Source organism: Anopheles stephensi, chromosome 2 (genome assembly GCF_013141755.1).
Source record: "Anopheles stephensi strain Indian chromosome 2, UCI_ANSTEP_V1.0, whole genome shotgun sequence".
NCBI classification, from domain to species: domain Eukaryota; kingdom Metazoa; phylum Arthropoda; class Insecta; order Diptera; family Culicidae; genus Anopheles; species Anopheles stephensi.
Genome location: NC_050202.1, coordinates 84665996 through 84687586, shown reverse-complemented (window position 1 = coordinate 84687586; position 21591 = coordinate 84665996). Strand labels below are relative to the sequence as shown.

Sequence of the window (21591 nt, the reverse complement as noted above, 5' to 3'; positions counted from 1 at the left end):
AAGCCATCAGCTTATGGACCTCTTAAACAACTGATTGGTGATGAGGCTCGAAGATATGCAAAATATTGATTGAAAAATAGTGGAGCTATCCGTCAGTAACATTGAACAAGACAACATTTTGCATACCTTCAGGAGCTCTTTGTGGGGCTCCACGCTTATAACGAGGTGTAAATAGCGATCAACGAATCAAAATATGCAGGTGCTTAGTATCAAACTAGTGTGCTTTAATGAGTTAAGTGCTTTGTAAATAATATGCTTTAAGGTCAGACTAAACTGCTACAAATTAATTCAACTGCTTAGCACTGTATCATACACACATCGTTTGCATTCATTATCTATTCATCATATCGATTTCTGCAGCTAGTCTTTAGCTCTGCCTCAGTAGCTAGACGCGCAGCTCCTCTCTCTTCTTTTCCCATCGCTAATGCTCTGCTTTCCTTTAATTCTTCCAGGATACCTTAAAGCCAAAGTGAAAACGCAAGGAAAGTGTAAAGGATTCTGGAGAGCGGAGAAGCGCTTCCGGTTCTGGATCCGGCACACGGTGAAAACGCAATGGTTCTACTGGTTCGTCATAGTGCTTGTGTTCTTCAACACCGTCTGTGTGGCGGTCGAGCACTACGGGCAACCGAACTGGTTGACACAGTTTTTGTGTAAGTAACTTCACTGCTTTACCTGCCGTTAAAACGAATCTTACCTATCGTGTCCTACTTTTAGACTACGCGGAGTACGTGTTCCTTGGCCTGTTCATGATGGAGATGTGGATCAAGATGTACGCCCTAGGGCCACGCATATACTTCGAGTCATCATTCAACCGGTTCGATTGTGTCGTCATCAGTGGTTCGATATTCGAGGTAGTGTGGTCTGAAGTGAAGGGAGGATCGTTCGGGCTCTCGGTGCTGCGTGCGCTTCGATTGCTGCGAATATTCAAGGTAATACCATTACCGGTGGACCTCAGGAACAACTCTCAAATCAAGGAGCTCTTCCCCATTTTAGGTCACCAAGTACTGGTCCTCGCTGCGCAATCTCGTCATCTCGCTGCTCAACTCAATGAGATCCATCATTTCGTTGCTGTTCTTGTTGTTCCTGTTCATACTGATCTTTGCACTGCTCGGCATGCAGCTGTTCGGTGGACAGTTCAATCTGCCCGACGGTACACCGCCCACCAACTTCAACACCTTTCCGATCGCGCTGCTAACCGTGTTCCAGATCCTGACCGGCGAAGATTGGAACGAGGTCATGTACCAGGGCATTGAGTCGCAGGGTGGCCACAAGAAGGGCATGATCTACTCGCTCTACTTCATCATTCTGGTGCTGTTCGGCAACTACACGCTGCTAAACGTATTCTTGGCTATCGCTGTCGATAATTTGGCCAATGCGCAAGAGCTGACCGCCGCCGAGGAGGAACAGCTGGAGGAGAACAAGGAGAAGCAGCAGATGGAGCTGGACAAGGAGATGGAAGCGTTGCAGATGCAAACGGACGGGTCGCCGCCTCGCGTTGAAGTGTCGTCTCCGTCGCCCACGAGAGGGAACGGAAGCAGCAGCAGCTCGAAGGGAAAGAAAAAGGATGAAGACAAGGAGGAGGATGACGACGAGATACCGGACGGGCCGAAACCGATGCTGCCGTACTCGTCGATGTTTGTGCTGTCACCAACTAATCCGTAAGTAAACACGCCTGAAGTTATGCAATTTGAGCTTCAAATTATCCGAGGTCTTCTATGAAAATATTGGCAAAGGGCGATAGAAGTCCTTGAAGTGTTTCGCCATCGTAGCTTATTTCATTCCTCCATTCCATTTCCAGCATTCGTTGTGCAGCCCATTGGGTAGTGAATCTACGCTACTTTGACTTCTTCATCATGGTCGTCATCTCACTGTCATCGATCGCACTAGCCGCCGAGGACCCCGTGGAGGAAGATTCGCCCCGCAACAAAATCCTCAACTTCTTCGATTACGCCTTCACCGGTGTGTTTACGATCGAAATGTTGCTAAAGATAGTGGATCTCGGTGTGATACTGCACCCGGGCAGCTATCTGCGCGAGTTCTGGAACATTATGGACGCTGTCGTCGTTATCTGTGCTGCAGTCAGCTTCGGCTTCGACATGACCGGCAGCAGTGCCGGTCAGAACCTTTCCACAATCAAATCGCTACGGGTGTTGCGCGTGCTGCGTCCGCTGAAAACAATCAAACGTGTGCCAAAGCTGAAGGCAGTGTTTGATTGTGTCGTCAACTCGCTCAAGAACGTCATCAACATCCTGATCGTGTACATACTGTTCCAGTTCATCTTTGCCGTCATCGCGGTGCAGCTGTTTAACGGGAAGTTTTTCTACTGTACCGACGATAGCAAGCATACGAGCGAAGAGTGCAAGTACGTATCTTTGGAGACCACACTGGTGGACTTTCAACGACATTATATTGACTCCGGATTGAATGTCAATTTCAGAGGGCACTTTTTCGTGTACGATGGTGCTGATCAACTGCCACGACGAGAACCGAGGGAGTGGAAGACACAAAGCTTTCACTACGACAATGTGGCGACCGCCATGTTGACACTGTTCGCCGTGCAAACGGGCGAAGGATGGCCTCAGTATGCTTTTCTTCTTCCATACCTCTTGCTTTCCTCTTTCGCCAGTTGGTTTAATGCAAAATCAAACCTTCTCGTACCGTTCACTTCCAGAGTGCTGCAAAACTCGATGGCCGCTACCTACGAAGACAAGGGTCCAATCCAAAACTTTCGTATAGAAATGTCCATATTCTACATAGTGTACTTCATAGTGTTTCCATTCTTCTTTGTTAACATATTCGTGGCCTTGATTATCATTACATTCCAAGAGCAAGGTGAAGCGGAACTACAGGACGGTGAGATAGATAAAAATCAGGTAAAGCAACTCCTAACATGCTCTCTACGCTATTATTCCTATCTGACAGCTGCCAGCAAACTGTACTAAATACTACGTTTCTTCCCAAACTGAATCATCTTCCGTCCCAATTCCAGAAATCGTGCATAGACTTTACGATAGGTGCTAGGCCTCTGGAGCGTTACATGCCAAACAAGCGGAATAGTTTTAAGTACAAGGTGTGGCGCATCGTCGTCTCGACACCGTTCGAGTACTTCATCATGATGCTGATCGTGTTCAATACGTTACTGCTGATGATGAAGGTACGTATCGGGGTTCGGTGGTTGTTCCCCCAGGTTTTTACACTCTAACTTCAACAATCCCTTCTCGTGGAAGAAACGTCCCCCTGTCCTCCCCTCTCAATACCCCGTACGTGTCGTACGATGTGCCACTAACAAGCTCTCGTTATTATAGCAGAAACAGCGTTACTCACATTACAGTTTCATCTTCGTCCAAGCATACAATTTTCCAATTAAACCTCTTTTTCTGGACGGTCGCGAAAACGAACAGCTCTTTAAAGCTCTTGCGTGTAACTCTTACACGCTCAACGCCAAACCCATACACATGATCAATGTAAATAATAGGAACTGTCCAACATTTCCTGACGCCCACCGTTTCTGAGTAACCCAACTACCCTACAGCCCGTAATGTGATCGATAGGGATAACAGTTCACAGTTTGATATCTCCGTTGAAGTGTAGCTATGGTTTTTAACCTCTTGCGTTTCGTGTTTCCGTTTCGTTTTTGTTTTACTTTTAATGTTCTCGTTCGTTTTCTTCTTCGTTTGTGCACGTCTTGTTTAGCATGTTTTGTGACTATTGTTTGTTGTGTTGAAATGCACCCTTTGTTCTTTTGTTATGCATGTGTTTGTTTGTGTTTGCCATTTTCTTATTGTTTACTTCATTTGTGCTGTGCTGTGAACACGTTTATGCATGCTTGTTCGTTTCTTACGTGTAAATAGGGATGTTAAGCATGATGAGAACGAGTTAAAACAAAACAAATACAAAAGAATTCAAAAATAGAAAAGAAAAGAAGCCACTTACACATACAAAAGTATTGGTCAAATCACCAACATGCATGAATTATTAACAAAAAGAAGTAATTTCAATGATAAAAGACTTTTGTTCAAATTTTCTCTAAGCATGATGTCTATTGAATGCTTTTCAGTTAATTTTCCTATAATTTTGTTCATTGTTGGAATGTGTGTTTTTGTGTGATGTTTGATTGCCCAGTCTACTAATCATCACTGTCACAAAAATATCACGTCCCTTGTCGTTCGTTTGCTTGTGTGTGTTTTCGTGACTGTGTGATTGCATCGTGCACCTGTGTTTGTTATCCTTTTTTCTTCTGTTCCTCTACATGTGTGTGTGTGTTTGTATGCTCGTTGAATGCACAGGCAACGATTAAACGCGATCACTGCTGTTGTTGCTGGTTGTGGTTTCACAAACTGTCTTTCCTTATTGGCATGATAACTGTAAGCTGCACTTCCGTCACCTTTGTATCAAACTTTGTCGCACCGATGTTGATTCCTTCCCCATTTGTTGTCCGAATGCATCCACCATGCGTCAGTTCGTGCACCTGCTCACGTCCATCTTGCTCACGCATGTGACCTCCCCCCCACCCCCACCAATACTACTACACGCATACCAACGCACGCACGCAAGCGCATCTGCATCTCGTTGCACGCGAGAATGCACACCACGAGAACTACCCAAAGACCACGGTACCTCGTGGCGCATCTTCATCCTCATCGTTCGTACTGTACGTGTTTTGTGTGTGTATGTTGTACAGCTGTACCTGTGTTTTACTAAGCGTGCGTCATGCGGTACTTGTTTTTTCGGCATTTACACTGTCATCGCATCCGTCACACGTCATTCAATTTTCCACCATCACAAACGTCATACACAAGCCTCACTAATCTCTCAGTCCTCGACTGTACCCAGGGCTTGAACGTTGGATCCTGATGAATATAAGATCGACAATCGGTCGGTCAGTTTACCGATTGCTTCAGATGCATCAAAACGAACCAAACACAAACACGCGGACGCGATTTTAAACCTTCATTTCAGGACGTTCTCTTTCCAGTTTCTTCCAAAGAAACTATTCGTTGTCACGATCACCGTTTGCGTCGCTGGTGTTGTGTTTTTTTATTCTTCTTTCGACGCCATGTTTTCCATTCTACACCTGGTCCCAGTTTTCCCTTCTAGCGCTCGAATTTCTATCCCGTTTTCCCCCCGTTTTACTAATATCCACCGACACGCTGGTGCTCTCCAAAACAATAATGTCAACCATCTTGGTTTACTTTCTTTTTTTTCTTTCGTGTCTTCTGTGAATGTTTTCCTTAACGTGCTCGAACAAATTAACACGAAATGCATTTGTTACGGCTTACCCTATGCGCAGTATCACAATCAAGGAAAAGAGTTTGAGAAATCGTTAAAATATCTCAACATGGGCTTTACCGGGATGTTTAGTGTTGAAACGATACTGAAAATCATAGGATTTGGCGTAAAGGTGGGTATCGCAAAACAATCATTCGGTCGCCCCGACCGAACGGCTCATTGTGCGTCACGCTGGACGTCACCGTTACCGTTACAATGAGCTCATATAGACGAAAAACAAAATAATTTCTTTGTTTTCATTTAACCACATGCTCATCATGCTCATACGTTTTACTTTTCGCAAGCTCATCCGATTTTATTTCAAGGCTAAAAAGTTATAAAGCAATTATATTCATTATCACAGCAAAGGTTTGATAAGCTTCGTCACGTTTGAATCGGCTCCTGGAACGGCAAGGTAAGTGGTAGCATGGCTTTTTATTCACTCAACAAGGATCGATGCAGCTTATAAGAGAAGACTTTCACAAACTGAGTTGGTAAGTACACAGAAAATATTACATGAACATTTTTTAATTTTATAACAACATATTTGAAGATGATTCCTTAATAATTTCAGGTGAGTGTTTACTGTATAACAATTAACTGTAGTTCATTGACTCCATTATGGTCCTTTTCAAACGATAATGAGGCAAATCAAACCTTTGCATTTCATGTTTGCTTTGATTCACATTTATTTAAAGAATATTATTTATATTTAATTTTTTTAAACAAATACTATTTTAGTATAGTTTTTAGTCTTCCTTAAAAGAGATGAAAAAGTTTGTTTTATGTGTCTCTATAAATTTATAACTTTTTCATGTCATTTAGGAGTAATTAAAACAAGGTTCAGTTTTTGCTCAAACTTCTCTTAAGTAAATAGAACAGTTTTGTGGAATTTTTTTTTCATTTGTTCATTCTAACCTCTCATTTAGATTTTATTTTCTGTACATAAAAGCTTTTAATTTTCAAAGTATTTTCTAACTTTAGTTACTATTTCATCCTCATAGTTTCATTGCATGCTAGCTGATCAACATTATTTACTAAAGAAATGCATGAACTAATGCATGAAGTAATGTAGTAAGCCAACATATTCTTTTTAAGTACCGATACGTTCGTCGCTTACGCATTGAAGTCGCTGTCACTCGCGTTGCATGATTCACTCCCCACTCTCCTGCATGCATGCATGATTCCGCCAAGGTTAAGAAAGGATGGATTTTTAAACATCAATTGGAAAAAAAATTATTCTATTAGAAAACTTATTAATATTTTTTATTAAATAACTTGATTATAAAAATTAATTTAAAAAACAAGAATCAAGCAATACGGTTTGGACGATCCCGATGAATAAAAGTAGTAAATAAACTTTAATTTATAATTTTATATAAAAAAAATCCTTTCTTAACCTTTCCACCTCATTCATCTATCAGTGTGTGGTTCTTGGCCCGGTTGTGCATGTTGCATGTTGTCACCCCCAAATATCCCACCCTACTATCTAGGCATCTTGGCATGCCCGTACATGCATGCTGCATCATTTAACTCTTCCGTTAAGCCAACTCTATCCAGCATCCACTGTGTCTTTGCGAATGCCTGAAACACACCGCACCGCTGTTTGAAACGCTGTCCGAAACGGGGACGGCCCACGTACTCTCTGTCACCTCTTAAATGTTTATGTTTTGTTACCTCATTGGTTTTCTCTCTCCCACTCTCTCTCTCTAACGTCTTTCGTTGTGGAAAGGATGTCAAAGTTGCATGTTGTAAGTGATTGTTAAAGCTTTTTATTTGTCGTCGGTTTTTTTTTCTGTTCCGTTCTGTTTTCCGTTTTTCTCTACCTATTCGGTACTCAACGGATGATTTTTACTGGTCAGTTTTTGCTTTTGCATACATTCAAAAAAAAAAAAAAGGAAAGGATGGTTTAAGTGACTAAACTTTGAAATGAAAATGGCGCCCAATCTCAGCTTAATGTGACACTACTTCCACCTGAAGCTATTAACCAATGATCGTTTACCAAAATTTGCTGATTTGCTGACAACCACCCCCATGTGTTCCTTCCTGCAGTTTCACGATGCGCCAACGACTCTGATCGATATTCTGAGCTTCATGAATTTGGTATTCACGTTCTTCTTTTTACTGGAAACTATTATGAAACTTATCGCTTATGGATGTAAGGTTGGTACCAGCGTCACCATCAGCCGCCCAATGCATCATCAAACAAATTTATGCCTTAAAGTGCCGCGTACCAGCGCTTGCCCGAGCCGTTTTGGGCAATCGCGTACCTTGGTGTACCCTGTGTATCTTCAGTTGTTGCTTAATGTGTGACTTTTGTTTCTGTTTTTAGTTTCCTTCGTTCACTGTGTCTTTCTTTCCGTCGTATCGAAGAGTACCACCGGGAAATGATTTCATGCATTTTGTCCGTTTTTCTGTTAAATCATCACCGAGCAGCAAATTCGTCCTTCAAATCCTTCGCTAAGTTCGTAGTTCATCCATCCAGCTCATACCAGTACTTCAACTCATCCGTCATAGATTTTAAGTGAAATTAGTTTTCCCTTTTCATCATTTCCGTTCGATATCCTCGCTCTCACCACCACCTCTCATTGTACGTTAGTTTTCTTGGTAGTACAAAACCGACCAACCAACCAACCAGCAAATTTAAACATCGATGTTCATAGACAATCTCCCGCTGTTTTGGACTGTCTTTTCATCCACTTCCGTTCAAGTTTTTCAGTTCGCGTTTACCTTTCTGTACATTTTTACCGCCGTTTTTACCTACTCTGTTATAGTAATGTTGGCTAGATGCGCCCGTCCAACGGGAAGTGACGGGATTAGGAAATTTAGTTTAGAAGCAAAGCTCATTCAACGAAGCCTTGTTCCGTATTGGTTTCTTCTTTCTTCGTACTGTATTACAGTTTTCTTCCATTGTTTTATAACTCTGTTTGATGCTCTGTTTTTTTGTTTTGTTTGAGTTTTCTTTTTGCATTCCTTTTGCTTGAACTTCCTCGTTTCACAACTCTACTCTACTCTTGTCGAACAGTGTATCACTTCTACGTTTTTGTTTTCCTTTACTGGTAGATGCTGTAGTCATCGTGGACGCTACCACTAGACAGTTTGTTTTGTTTTTGATTGTTTTCTTTTAGTTTTCTTTGTGAAATACTTTTTTCTTTTCATCATTGAAGGTGTTTTGTTTTATGTTTTTAAATAATTTCATCACCCATCATGCTCAAACTTTTGTTTCTCATCATATTCATTGAAAGTGCATTTTTTGTGTTCTGATTTCCAAAACATCTCATAAACTGATTTTCTTATCTTATCTTCTTTCTTTCTTTCTGTCTTTGAAAAAAAAAACACACACACTCATACCTTTAACTGTGTGCGTGTATCGCATATAACCGATATATCTTCTTCCCCTATCGAGCAGAATTTTTTCAAGGACCCTTGGAACATATTCGATTTTATAACAGTTATCGGAAGTATTATCGACGCTTTAGTTCTAGAATTAGGGGTAAGTACAGTCGCTTGCGTACGCGTCTCTCCTATGTATGTTCGGTGGTGTAGATGTAGAGCAGATTTACTGTACTGTCGCTATAAAGAAACTGGTTTTAGGTGACATTTTTAAATAATAAATTATTTTCTTCTCTTTTCTCTTCGCCAAACTTCAATCTTTCTACCTCTATTTCAAAACGCCACCAGGAAAACTCCTTCAACGTTGGATTCCTAAGACTGTTTCGTGCCGCACGATTAATCAAACTACTGCGACAAGGTTATACAATACGTATATTACTTTGGACATTTGTTCAATCATTCAAAGCACTGCCATATGTCTGTTTGCTGATTGCCATGCTATTTTTTATCTACGCAATTATTGGCATGCAGGTATTTTTCCTCTTTCAAATTTTTCGCTCCTTATAACAGTATTTATCATTTTTTTGTTACGTTGTGTTACCAGTTACCCTTTTATTTATTTTTCATTTCGTTGTTATTAACAAATCTTAAAGAAACTGATTTTATTTTTACTTTTGATTTTGAGTTTGAGATTTTTTATTTGGAATCGGGTTTTCCTTAAATTTCATTTCTAATGTTTATTCTCTTGCAATCGCAATGCCAACAAGAATATGATTCGCAAAACGAAATGCCAGCAAAGAGTTTTTAACTTTGAATTGCTGCTGCTACTGCAAACAGGATGGGTCCGTTAGAGTGTAGGAATGTTTGTTCGTTTCGGCTTTACTTCCTTCCAGTTTCTACTTAGAATAGAAATTTTGCAATACTTTTCCATAATACTTCAGCATAATTAGTTTCAGTTTCTGTTCTGCGATTTCTACTACTTCAGATAGAACAACCAAAGAGAGAGAAAGCATCTAGTGCTTTTAAAGATCTTTTAATATTGTTTTCTGGTTTTCACATGCAGATTTAATCATTTCTATTAAACTAGAGCAGTTATTTCAAAATATTCATCGTCATGCGTCAGTTGTGCTCATTTAAAGTTAACTTTCATCTGTGACACCTAGCTACCGATACCGATGGCATAGTGATAGGGATTTTATTTAAACCAATTCCTCGCCCATTCGTTTTGTTATTTGTACGTTCGAAAAAACAAACAACCAAAATCTCAACATTCCACTATTTCCACAAACACAATGTTACGTATGTGTGTTTATGTGTGCCAACTACAATCTCAATACTGCATCCGCCACCGATCGACACCCATCGCATAACGTGGACTCGGAACACATCAAATACGTACCTCGCCATCCACACATTACGCCACATTATGCGCCTGCCTGTGGGCCGGTCCTTGTTTGCAGGTGTTTGGCAACATGAAGTTCGATCCCGACACCGCACTGAACCGTCACAATAATTTTCAAACGTTTTTCGGCGCTCTGCTGCTGCTTTTTCGGTAATAATTCCCACCTACTTGCCACCAACCGATAGCCAATCCTCTAGCAAGATCTCTACCCTTCTATTGCTAATTTATAGCCAGCGTACAGACCTATTAACTCACCAAACAAACTAACGCACACAGACATACAACAAGATGATCCTGCTGCGGGATTAGCCACAAACAGTCACCATCCTACTGAAACTCCATTTGGCTTCCTTGTAGTTCACTATCGAAAGGCAAGATGGCGGCTGCTACACACACACACATACCTTTGATTGTAATACATCTTCCTTCCTTTGTATGTAAATGTATTTTTTTGTCTGGCGTACATTTGCGTGTGTGAGTGTGTTTGCGTGTGTGTGTGTGTGTGTATAGGAGTTCCGGTAGTCGTTTAGCGTATGGCGACGGTATTACAACCCCTATTATAGCTCGTATGTAAAGTTGCCTGTGCTGTACAGTTGGGCTGAGCGTATCGGTCACAGTGGTTAAGGCTATTTGCCGCCTCTTAACCAAGTGCTGCAGTAAGTGAGCCCCCGTCCCTATGTACTATATGCTACTTGCATATGTAATAAATCACTTAGACCCACACAAATAAAAGTATTGAAGTTTTGCTACAAAATTCCTTCTTCACAACATGCCCAAAGTTTAGCGACCCCAAAGATAAGCAAATATTTCAATACTTTTGCTAGCTGACTACCCGGTGTTTGGCATGTTGTACATATGTTGTCATTGCGAACGAGTTAGAGTTCAACAGTTCAAGGATTGCAATAGTGTGTGTGTGTGTGTATTTTCGTTCGGTAGTTTATAGCGTTCGAGTTTATGATATGATAGAGCCTTTTGCCCCGTCTGACGGTTACTAGCGAACTGGGAGTTTTTAAAAATTAGACTGACCCCTGTTTTCTGAAACCTGTAAGTTTTGATACATCCGGTAATTGATTTTTTCGTTTTTACTTCAGAATTTTATATCAGTTTTAGCTCGATCTTGTTATTTTTGGAAATAATTTATAATTTCGGTACGATTCATTTGTTTTACTGTAAATATACCTTGTGTTACCCAACCGAGCCGGTGTTTAGATTGCGTGGCTCGTTGCTGGCGCTGCGCCTTTAAGGCGCACGCAGGGTTCCGAACTGGCGCAATTTAAACGCGATCGGCTCCCAGCAATGGGTCACTGCGCGTACGAAGAAACTATACCCTACCATCTCCGCCTGAACTTAGGTATTTGGGAATATTGAGCTAGATCCTGAATCATCTATTACTAGACACAACAACTTCCGCTCCTTTGTCCAAGGGCTGATGCTACTGTTCAGGTAGGTGTCCGATAGCACGGCTGTCAAGCGATCAATAGCATAAGACATCATGTACCTACAAGACTATAACTACAACTATATGTGCATATGTTCCACTACTACTACTATTCACTCTACTACGAACTTTAAGCTGTACTTCTACTAAATGTCACCTAATACTTCTACATCATTCTTCCAACTATCAACACTATCAAAGCAACTGCTACTGAATGTCGATACTTAACTACTCAAGCATCTGTTTATGCTCTATCAAGATCAAACAACCGTTTTTCTAACATAGCAATGTTACTGTTCAGTAGTTTACAGAATAGAGTATAACAGATCTCTCGCAATCATTCACCTAGTGAGCAGTTCTAATGAGCGCAATAATCGAACGAGAAGTATTGTAGTCGGTCAAAGTTTTAAATATCAAACGAGCACATGTAAACTTCACATCAGAATCATTGAGTGAGCAATCTTGGTAATGTTGTTTACTTAACTAGAACAGATTAGTTAGTAGAGACTAACAACGGTGCAGCTTTGGATTAATCGCGCCTAAAGGTATGCAATGAATTGTTAACAGTTTACTGTGCGTGAGGGCAACAGTCTTGCATACTTTTAGGCGCTTCCTATCCAAATCAAACTGTCACTAGTGAGTCCTGAAAGTGAGATGTACATTTTCGACAAACACTTTTTATACTTCATACAGTTCACCCATAGTTCAGCTGACTTTCTCCCAATTACTAAATTACTTACAATCACTTTCAAACCATTAACACTAGAATAGTGTACAAAATGGTAAGCTTATGCTTCCTTTCCATCCTTTTAGAATCAAATACATAGACTACAGTTTTAAACCACAACACACACTTCCCTTGCGTTACACACTATTAATCGCATTTATTTGTTTCTAGTGATAGGCGCTCTAGTACGCAAGAAGTGTCATCCGTACACGATTCAGAATTTATAAGAGTTGTACCCTAGAATACCGAATACCGAGTGACTGAAGGATCCGAGTCGAAGCTCAATGTACAGTCTAACTAGCAAAGTTAATAACGTTCCTTTTGTTCGCTAGTTTCATTCTGTTTGTTCTCTCTTTTTGCCTTTTTATTTTTGTTCGGTTTAGTGACCCTTTTTATAGCATTCACATCAGTTTCCCTTTTCTGCTAAAGTTCGTTGCGCTAGAGCACACACATTTGAGGCATAGCTGGTTTGCTTTGTTTTTCGTATTTTTAGAGCATTTTAATACCATTCATATTCAATCTAGGATAGATCGTTTGATTCGTTCCGGAATGCTTTGATAGTGCGTATAGAACCAAACGAGTTGGTTTGACTAGAATGCATCCTTGTTTTATAGCATTTCGTTTCGTTACCCAGTTAGATGAGTTTACATCTTGATACATAAACAACCGCTCATTGACATACACCAACAAAAAATCAATGAAGAACAACAGTGCTTCATTTCCTTTACAAAGACTTCTAACCCTTTCAACAGCTAAGCTTCTCAAGCTTTCCAGTTTCTTACACACCTACAGATGTACAAATATATTAACCTATTCCTGCTTCATTTGTTCTTTACTGCCTGTATTACTGTTACAAAATCCCTGTTTGCGCCGTCTCTTGAAACCCACTCAAACAAACAAAACACCGATACAATACACAGCAAACCGATCAAAAACATACCTGCTCATGAACGGATTGTCCCCTGACAATCGCTCAATTGCAATATTTTTCCATGTTCAAGCTAATACTTTTACGTCCGCTAGATGCCCTTTACCCTTCTTCTTCTAGTCTTTAGGCTACATTTTAATTCGCTAGCATTCCTTTTTCCTCCCTCTTACGATCGTGTCGTCGTACAACCTGTGTGGGACTAACGTTCTGTCTTCTGTCTGTCTGTTCTCCCTGTCCCGGAACCCGCTTGGATCGCCGGTTCATCCGTCCCGCTTACTATCCTCCTGCATACGCATGCTCAGGTGTGCTACGGGCGAGTCGTGGCCGAACATTATGCTGGCATGTCTCAAAGGGAGACCGTGTGACCCGAGAGCTAACAAACCGAACGAAACGTGCGGTTCGACACTGGCCTACGCATACTTCGTGTCGTTTATCTTCTTCTGTTCGTTTCTTGTGAGTATTTCGATGCCATTGGTGAGCTGCTCAAGATGACTAATCCGGGGTGGTCTTTCTCGTTTTTGTTATCTTCAAAAACTTGCACAGATGTTGAATCTGTTCGTGGCTGTCATTATGGACAACTTTGACTATCTAACGCGTGATTCCAGTATTCTTGGCGCACATCATCTGGACGAGTTCGTTCGGATATGGGCGGAATATGATCCTAATGCTACGTAAGTATTGTTTGGGAGTTATTAGACACATTCTTTCTTTGTGATATTTATTTTCTTATTGCTTTGTATTGCTTTACTGCTCCTAAAAGTATGCAACCACGTGCAATTGTATATTCTTTTACATCTGGACGTGTTCAGATGCTATAATGTTGCATACTTTTAGGCGCAGAGTACTAAAGTATTCTTTCTACGGTAAATTACATACTTATTTCCTTTGCAGGGGTAAAATTCACTACACTGAAATGTATGATATGTTGAAAAACATGGATCCTCCCTTGGGATTTGGTAACAAATGTCCCAACCGACTCGCCTACAAAAAGCTCATACGCATGAACATGCCGCTCGATGCAGAGGGAAAGGTCGCGTTCACCACGACGCTGTTCGCGTTGATACGGGAGAACCTCAACATCAAGATGAGAACTGGTAAGTCCTGAGCTTCGGCCCGAACCGATCCTTCCACACTACTCATACCCCTCTGAAAACCTCCGCTGCAGCCGAAGAGATGGATCAGGCCGACATGGAGCTGCGGCACACAATCAGCCACATCTGGCCACTGCAGGCCAAAAAGATGCTCGATCTGCTCGTCCCACTCAACGAGGAGCTTAATGCGGGCAAGCTGACGGTGGGCAAGATTTATGCCGGGCTGCTGATTTTGGAGTCCTGGCGCAACACCAAGTTTGGCCAGGTCGAATCGGATCTGCCGGTAAGTGTTCGATGGTTCGAGCCGAAGGGTGAAACAAATCTCCAGTCACGTTTGTTTAGTGGATTACCGATACACACAAACACACATACTATGGTGTCCTTTCCCTCTTTGGTTTTTCGTTTGTGTTTTGTGCTCCTTGCCAACCGAGCACTGCCACTAGTGCTCCCTTGGTGTGAAGAAAACGTGACAAACCCCACTGGCTTGTGAGATATGATTTGTTCTTGAACCTTTTCTGGTTTTCAACGCTCATCAACGCCGCTGTTATTGTTTTTGAAAGATTCTATTGGCAATTGGAAACAAAACAAATCTTAACATGCTATTGGCACAATCGTGTGAGTGTGAGGGTAATACTCACATGCGTGAATTGAAAATCAGAACTGAAAATTCCCATTTTAGAGCGAGACTAGAGTGAATTTTCCTTTTATCAAATCATCTTTACTTTAACGTTCTCTTGAAAACTGTTCAATTTATTTTTTTCGACAATCGAGGGATAAACTCATGAATATGTATGTTTTGTTCTACTCATGAACGTTATTTGAGTTTTGTTTAATTTTCTTAAATATTTTTGTAAGTGTTTTATGTGCTTTTTGTTGTTGATTTCGTTCACTTCTGTTCAATGTACCGCATAGAAGGTATTATAGTTCTGTTATAATACTCTCTGTCTCTTACTCACACTATCTTTTCCACTGTCTGTCTCTCGCTCGCTCTCTCTCCGGTTGCTATGGTTAGCATTACTTACTGCTCACTAACCGGAGAGTGTATTATTCTCGTTTTGTCTCGTGATTGTCGTTACCCGTACCAATGGCTACAGTTAGTGAAGCCGATCTGGTGTTTTCTTTTCTTTCTTTCGTTTTTTTTTCTACTTGTATTGTTTTGGTTATCAATGTGTTTTCACGTTCTGTTAGCTGATTTTGCCGTTTGTTATGTTCTTTTTGTATGGTTTTTTGTTTTCGTTTCCTCTTGTGTTTAGCCGTTGTTTGTCACACGTTTTGTTTCGTGTCGTCAGTGCATAACGTACCATGCAACAGTCACTGCATACACCTGTGTGTGTGTCCCTGAGTTGTAGCAAATGTTCAATGTTGAGTAACATTGTGTTTGATACTTTCGTTGTACCGTCCCGCGCATTTTTTAAAGACTTTCGTTTCTTCCTTTGTACCATTTGTGTATGTTACGTTCTACAAAGTTAAGTTTCTTTCCTCATGTTAGATCGATTTTCCTGATTTTATTCTTAACGTTACTCACCTGTCATGTACTGTCTAGAGGTTTCTTGAACGAACTTGAACCAATCTTCAACCGTTGTTTTTTTTACTACCGGAAGATGTTCAACAAAGTCAGCTTTTGTTTTAGAACCGTATACCAGTGTTTGATTGCCTACCATACTACTGCTGCCCATACGACGCACCCCGTCCAATAGTGTACAACGTTAGTGCGCCGAGTACCGAGTAGAGTACCGTGCGCAGTAGAACTAGTTGAAAACCAAAAGAAAAAAAACATCCAAAAAAAAAACAACCATTGCACCACTTTCTTACCTTACCATTCAAACGATGCAACACGCGTACGCAAATTAATTAAAAACTTCAAACCTATTATCCTGGCTATTATTTTTCAGGGAAATGAAGCAAGCATTAATAGCCCAACGGCCAGACAGCTGGTATTATTCACAAACTTTTTTCCTATACTCTCGTGTTCACTTTTCTTTGTTTTGCTGCTCTTTTTTCTAAAACTAGCTAGGGATTAGTTGGTTTTGTTTGTTTCTGTTTTGGTTTTACTTTACTTCTTACGCTCTTGGGTTTCCGTTTTGCTAGCGTTTGCGCGTTTTCGTTTCCTACCGTTTGATACGATCCACTAGCAGAGACTGAGCGTGTTGATCGCTGAATATGTAGCACCGTACCAGCTCTTGCCTGTTTTTTTGCGTTTTGTAAATAAGAGGCAGAAACAACCGCAATTGCTCATATGCAACATCGCTTGCCGTATTGGTTTTTTTTCCAAATGCCTAGCTCGTCTCCCGAGTGTTGGAGCGAAAGGGATTTTTATTTATTGCGTTGTTTTGACTGTTTGGATTACGTTTGAAGAATTGTTTCATTATGTTTTCTTCTAGTGAGCATTTAGACTTTTTCCAAACAAAAAATTACATTTTTTAAAACAAAACATTCTAGACGAGAATAGAATAGAAATGTTATCTGCACAAATGATAAAGAATTATTCGTTGGAGATGGTACATCTACTGATCGCAAGTTTTTTTTAGATGGATCAGTTTAAGCACACTCAAACTCGAAACTGTACACAAACACACAAACCGCTCACTACAGGCGTCATCTTGAGACCATTCTAGACGCAACGGTTTATAGGTAGCTCAGTAAATCATCAGTACTAGGCTAGCTCATCATATGTTATTCGATCCTTATTCGACCACACTCAGCCGTAGTGGTTTGTGTAGCCTTAACTTAACATACACATTCCCCAATCATCATTGGGGACCATTATTTTCGTCTGGTAATAAATTTTCACTTATGAAACGTCATGAACTCCTTGCGAGTTGTAGTGCCTCATTAGTAGCTAACAATCAGCCTAGTTTCCTTGGCTAGATAGTAGAGTCCTTCGTAAGCAATTGAACCAGTATTTTTTAAATGATTTTGCCATACCGATTGCATACTTTTCGGCTGAATGATTTCCAAGTCATACAACATTCCTGAATAGTTTGTATCAGCTACACAGTTCTGTCACAGAGACATTTATAGAACCCAAGTAACGTAATCAATCCTTCCCGTTTGAGTAGGTTCTCCTTTTTTAAACTGAAAATGAAATACTCTTAGAACAGAAATGTATTTGTAAACCCCTGCATTCTTTTCCTCCCTCCGCCTCTCAATCCACCAAAAAAAAAAAAAACCCCACATATCGATACCACCTATCGTCCTAATGACCTTTCAACAATTATTTTACAGAAAACACTTTCGATACGTTTCGTGAATGTAAAACCCTGTTGTCCCGATGAAAGGTACTGAGCAGCTAGCGTGTCCCAATCTATTTGTGGGACATATTGCGGTAGCCAAATTCCATCTGATCCTAAGCAGAAATGACGCATACGTACAGAAACAGATCCAAACCCAAAAGAAAGAAGGAAAAAAACAAAACAGAGTGAGAAGAGAAAAGGGAAGCAGGGTAGCCATAACCGACAATCCTGACACACAACACGGCCACGCGAGTTCAAGTACGGCCAAGGGTCGCGACGCGCTGTTGTAGTTGCTCCAATGTATGTTCGGTCGATTTGTTTAGCCAGTGGCGTACGCAGCAACGGCTCAAAAAAGCGTTGTGGTAGCGTTACCCACTGAATGCCGACAGTGTGATCACTACGTACGTCCGTTCAGTTCCCTACGCTCGGACACGACCCAGGTGGCTCTGCCGTAATGCGCGCGTTAAAGAGAGCCGGGTGGGCTTAGGATGTTCTAGGTAAATGCAAGATAAGTACCTGCGTTCACAGGTTCGCACAAGCGTTCCGGTCGTATTATGCCACCTGTTTTGTTCCTCCGTTTTGTTTTTCGGTTTTTAACTGTACCTTTTTGCATTCTTGTACTTGTACGCAAGTTTTAGTTTTTCGTTTTTATCGCTCTCTCTCTCTCTCAATCAATTCATAACCATAAACGTACCAATACCAGAACCAGCTACCTGCTACCTGCTAGCGTAACTGGGCAATCTGCAATACAGTACCAGAACCAGAACTCATTCACCGTTATACTTTACAACGTATCGTATGTTGAAGCGCAAAACAACCAGCAACTCATCTGTATCCGTGCAATGCGTTGAGTCTAGTAGAGTCGGTGTCACCAGAGCTCATCAAACTACTTTTGATTTGATCACAATGTTTAACAACTCGCAGCTAAGAGCAGTCGACCGTAGTAGAGTGTTGAATATCTTGCAAAACATTTATACCTACCTAGAGCACCTTCCACGTCACGTCTTCTATAGTACTGTGAACACAGAGTTACGATACGATACGATAGGTGTTAACTTCGAGCTCTCACCTCTGATCACTCATTATACACACACACAACCACAGACACGCGTCATGTGGGTTCGGTTACGATTGTACCGTACCAGTACCTCTGTACAGCAACAGCAAACCGGCAAACCGTAACGCAAGGCAAACCCTGTACATTTGGCTTTCCGTAGCGTAGGACTTGAGCCACTAGTGTTACAGGTGGTGTACACTGGGGTGGTGTGGTGGTGAACGCCACCCAAGTAGCGGAAGACAAACCGTGTACTCCGTTGTACCAAAAACCAAACTCTTGTGTCAAAGCTGTACAAACTGTGTGATGTTGACGTTGTCCTTACAATCTTTCTACTTAACTCGCTCTCGTTCGTTCGTTGGTATTTTTGTTGTGCGTTACTTCTTTATGCACAGTTCTTCCACCTGCACAGACACACACACGTTATCTTGATCGATCGATCTCTCTCTCTCTCTCTCTCTCTCATTATCGTTACTACGATCACTCCGTAACGGTGCGTAACGTTACGCGATTCTGTTCACTGGGTTAGCTGTGGTTGGTCTTGTTACAAGGATACAATTTCACTATAGATAAGCCTATTCGCTGTCGTCGAATTCTTTGCTCGAGGGTGTCCACGGCAAGTCCACTCGTTTCAGCAGTTCTAGGGACAGAAGTGTCCATCCGCTGTTTGATCCTTTCATTTAGCAATTAGCGTTAGATTCCATTTTTAGTTTAGTACCATTATTTACTAGACCGTTTGCAATACACACTTCAACACGTACCAGATGACGCCATATTCGGTAGCTTGTTTTGACCACCACGAACACAAACACACACTGCAGCTGTATATTTGCTACGATTCGGCCCAAAACAAAAACACCTCAAAAGTTCCTGCAATCGTAGTAGTATCTAAATCACTAGCTACAAGAACACATATACCTGCTCCTTCTACTAACACAATACACCCTTACCTCTCTTGTGCAGGTTGTATACACATACACACCCCATACACACACACACGTACACATGTACAATACTAAAACGCTTTTGTAGCATGTCTTTTGATTGCTCCTATAATTGAATGATGCGTAAGATTTACCCGTTCAACAAAACTCACTGTTTGATAATGCTCAACTCCGTTATCGTTTTTCTCTTAATCTCTTACTGGATCGTGACGTAGCTTAACACTAGATTCCACCTCTGTACTAGAATAGAAGAAGCATTTGTTTTTCTCCTCTTTATCTCTCTCTCTCTCTCTTTTTTATCTTTCATTTGCATGAGAACGATCTGATTGTGTGTACAGTTGAATTCTACTTAAAGAAGTTTTGTTTTATGCGCTTTTGGTTTCACTTTGTTTGCTGTTTTTAATCGTTTTTTTTTACGAAAACCGCGTGAGTTAGCTATGGTTTTATAAAAAAATTCTTTACTTATACATTTTGTATAAAAAAAATTGTGTTTGAAAGATTTTTTATTTTAATTTTCCTAAACAAATACAACTGTAAATAATTATTTTTGCACCACCACCAGAACTGGGAAGTTCATGAGGAATGGCTTCATGAGTGAATCTCATGAACGTTACCGGTTCTGTATAAAAAGAAACAATTTTTGTTCATTTATCACTGTACAATATATTACGAAAAGAATTGAACAAAACTCGTTTCTTTTTCCCCCCACCAATTCTGGGTGCTGAATTTTGCCTTTGTTACGCTCGACAGCAATGTATAGGCTAAACCACTTTAGCTCACGGTTTGCTCACATTTGTTTACGTTCGGCCTTCCGTTCGAATTTCTTACCCACTTTCTATCGTGTAATTCAAATGAACTTTTTTTACTTTTAAAATGACGTGTTTGCAGTTCTATTAAATGAATTTTGTTTGTTTGTTTTTCTTCACTCGCTTTCAAACATTTTTCTTCAACAAATCGCTTCCGCTAAACTCCACGGAATGACTCTCTGAATCTGAAAAAAAACGTACCCTCACTAAACTCCATAATGATGTTAATCGATAAAAAAATAAATTTAAACACCAACCTAACATTTTAACCATAACCTTCACCTCCACCGGAAACGTGGACGTGGATGGCTGTGTAAATATTTAAACAACCGACTAAATTGACGACCTAAACTGCGCCTACAATACACTCTTGTTCTTATCTGCCAATGCTCAATGCTTTGTTAACAAAACTTCAAACCAAACCTCTAAATGGCCCGTTTTTTCGATTGCATTTGTATGGCATTTTACAACTACCGTTCTTTTTTTTTATTCGAATTTCATTGTAACCGGTCGAATCTTTAAATCTCGCACTTGCACGTGTGCATCACTTGCATTGTACCATTTTCATCATGTCGTCCAAACAAAAAAAAAAAAACAACCAACCAAAACCGATTACAAAAATCATCACTTTGTGCAACCACATCTTCCTTCGAATCACATCTTCTACTACCACCTTCGTTACCTCTGCTACTACTACTACTACTACTACTTCTACCACTACTACTACTACTACTACTACTACTTCTACTACTACTGCAACAACTACGACTGCAATTATCACCACTGCATCGAACACCACCACTGCACGTGTCCCAACTTTGGCTGCTCAATATCGCACCGTCCAAAATCTTCCAAACTCCCAATGGTAACGGCCGTGACCTGTACAGAAGCCGTCCCTGTTCAGTACGATCCTGGATATGGCCGTGATGGAGAAGTCGGGTGGTTCGCGTACCGGGTCGCTGAGCCTTGAGAACGGCGAAGGAGTCAGCTCGCAGACCCACCTGCTCTATGGTCACGGTGCCAACGGGAACGGTGCGACCGGCGACGGCAGTGGTGGCGGTGGTGTTGGTGGTGGTGGTGGTGGTGTTGGTGGTCTCGGTGCCGGTCTCGGAGGCGGTCACGACAGCACACTGGACCTGCATGGCAGTAGTTTGGCCAGTCTGGCACGCCGCACCACGATGCGCAAGCGGTCCTTCAGGTAGGTTTCACAATACTTCCAACCAATGGCTTTCAAAAATTCGCATAACCCTTTCCGCTCATCCTCATCATCCGGTCGAAGATGTTACCCCCCCCCCCCCCCCCCACATCCAGTTCCTTCATACCCCTCAAAACTGTGTACACAGTATGCACACTGTCGAACGCAATCA

General features: G+C 41.2%; 1 protein-coding gene across 21 annotated transcripts in view; it reads left to right on the top strand.

Annotated features, from left to right (window-relative positions):
- Window positions 1-21591, top strand: part of LOC118504855 (voltage-dependent calcium channel type A subunit alpha-1-like) — an 83792-nt gene that overhangs the window by 51878 nt on the left and 10323 nt on the right. For 14 of the 21 annotated variants that reach the window (XR_004905354.1, XM_036039875.1, XM_036039883.1 and 11 more), the window contains 17 exons: window positions 453-650; window positions 715-929; window positions 994-1658; window positions 1799-2362; window positions 2438-2581; window positions 2672-2873; window positions 2990-3154; window positions 5291-5401; window positions 8678-8761; window positions 8950-9132; window positions 11355-11446; window positions 13399-13549; window positions 13640-13767; window positions 13988-14190; window positions 14262-14470; window positions 16080-16121; window positions 21112-21422. Coding sequence is in view for 20 of the 21 variants with exons in the window: in XM_036039875.1 (XP_035895768.1) it covers window positions 453-650; window positions 715-929; window positions 994-1658; window positions 1799-2362; window positions 2438-2581; window positions 2672-2873; window positions 2990-3154; window positions 5291-5401; window positions 8678-8761; window positions 8950-9132; window positions 11355-11446; window positions 13399-13549; window positions 13640-13767; window positions 13988-14190; window positions 14262-14470; window positions 16080-16121; window positions 21112-21422 (3667 nt within the window). In the remaining variant the exon portion in view is untranslated. Of the gene's footprint in view, window positions 1-452; window positions 651-714; window positions 930-993; window positions 1659-1798; window positions 2363-2437; window positions 2582-2671; window positions 2874-2989; window positions 3155-5290; window positions 5402-7320; window positions 7432-8677; window positions 8762-8949; window positions 9133-10061; window positions 10154-11354; window positions 11447-13398; window positions 13550-13639; window positions 13768-13987; window positions 14191-14261; window positions 14471-16079; window positions 16122-21111; window positions 21423-21591 lie in introns of all 21 variants that reach the window. The other 7 variants (XM_036039890.1, XM_036039889.1, XM_036039887.1 and 4 more) reach the window with 5 other exon arrangements.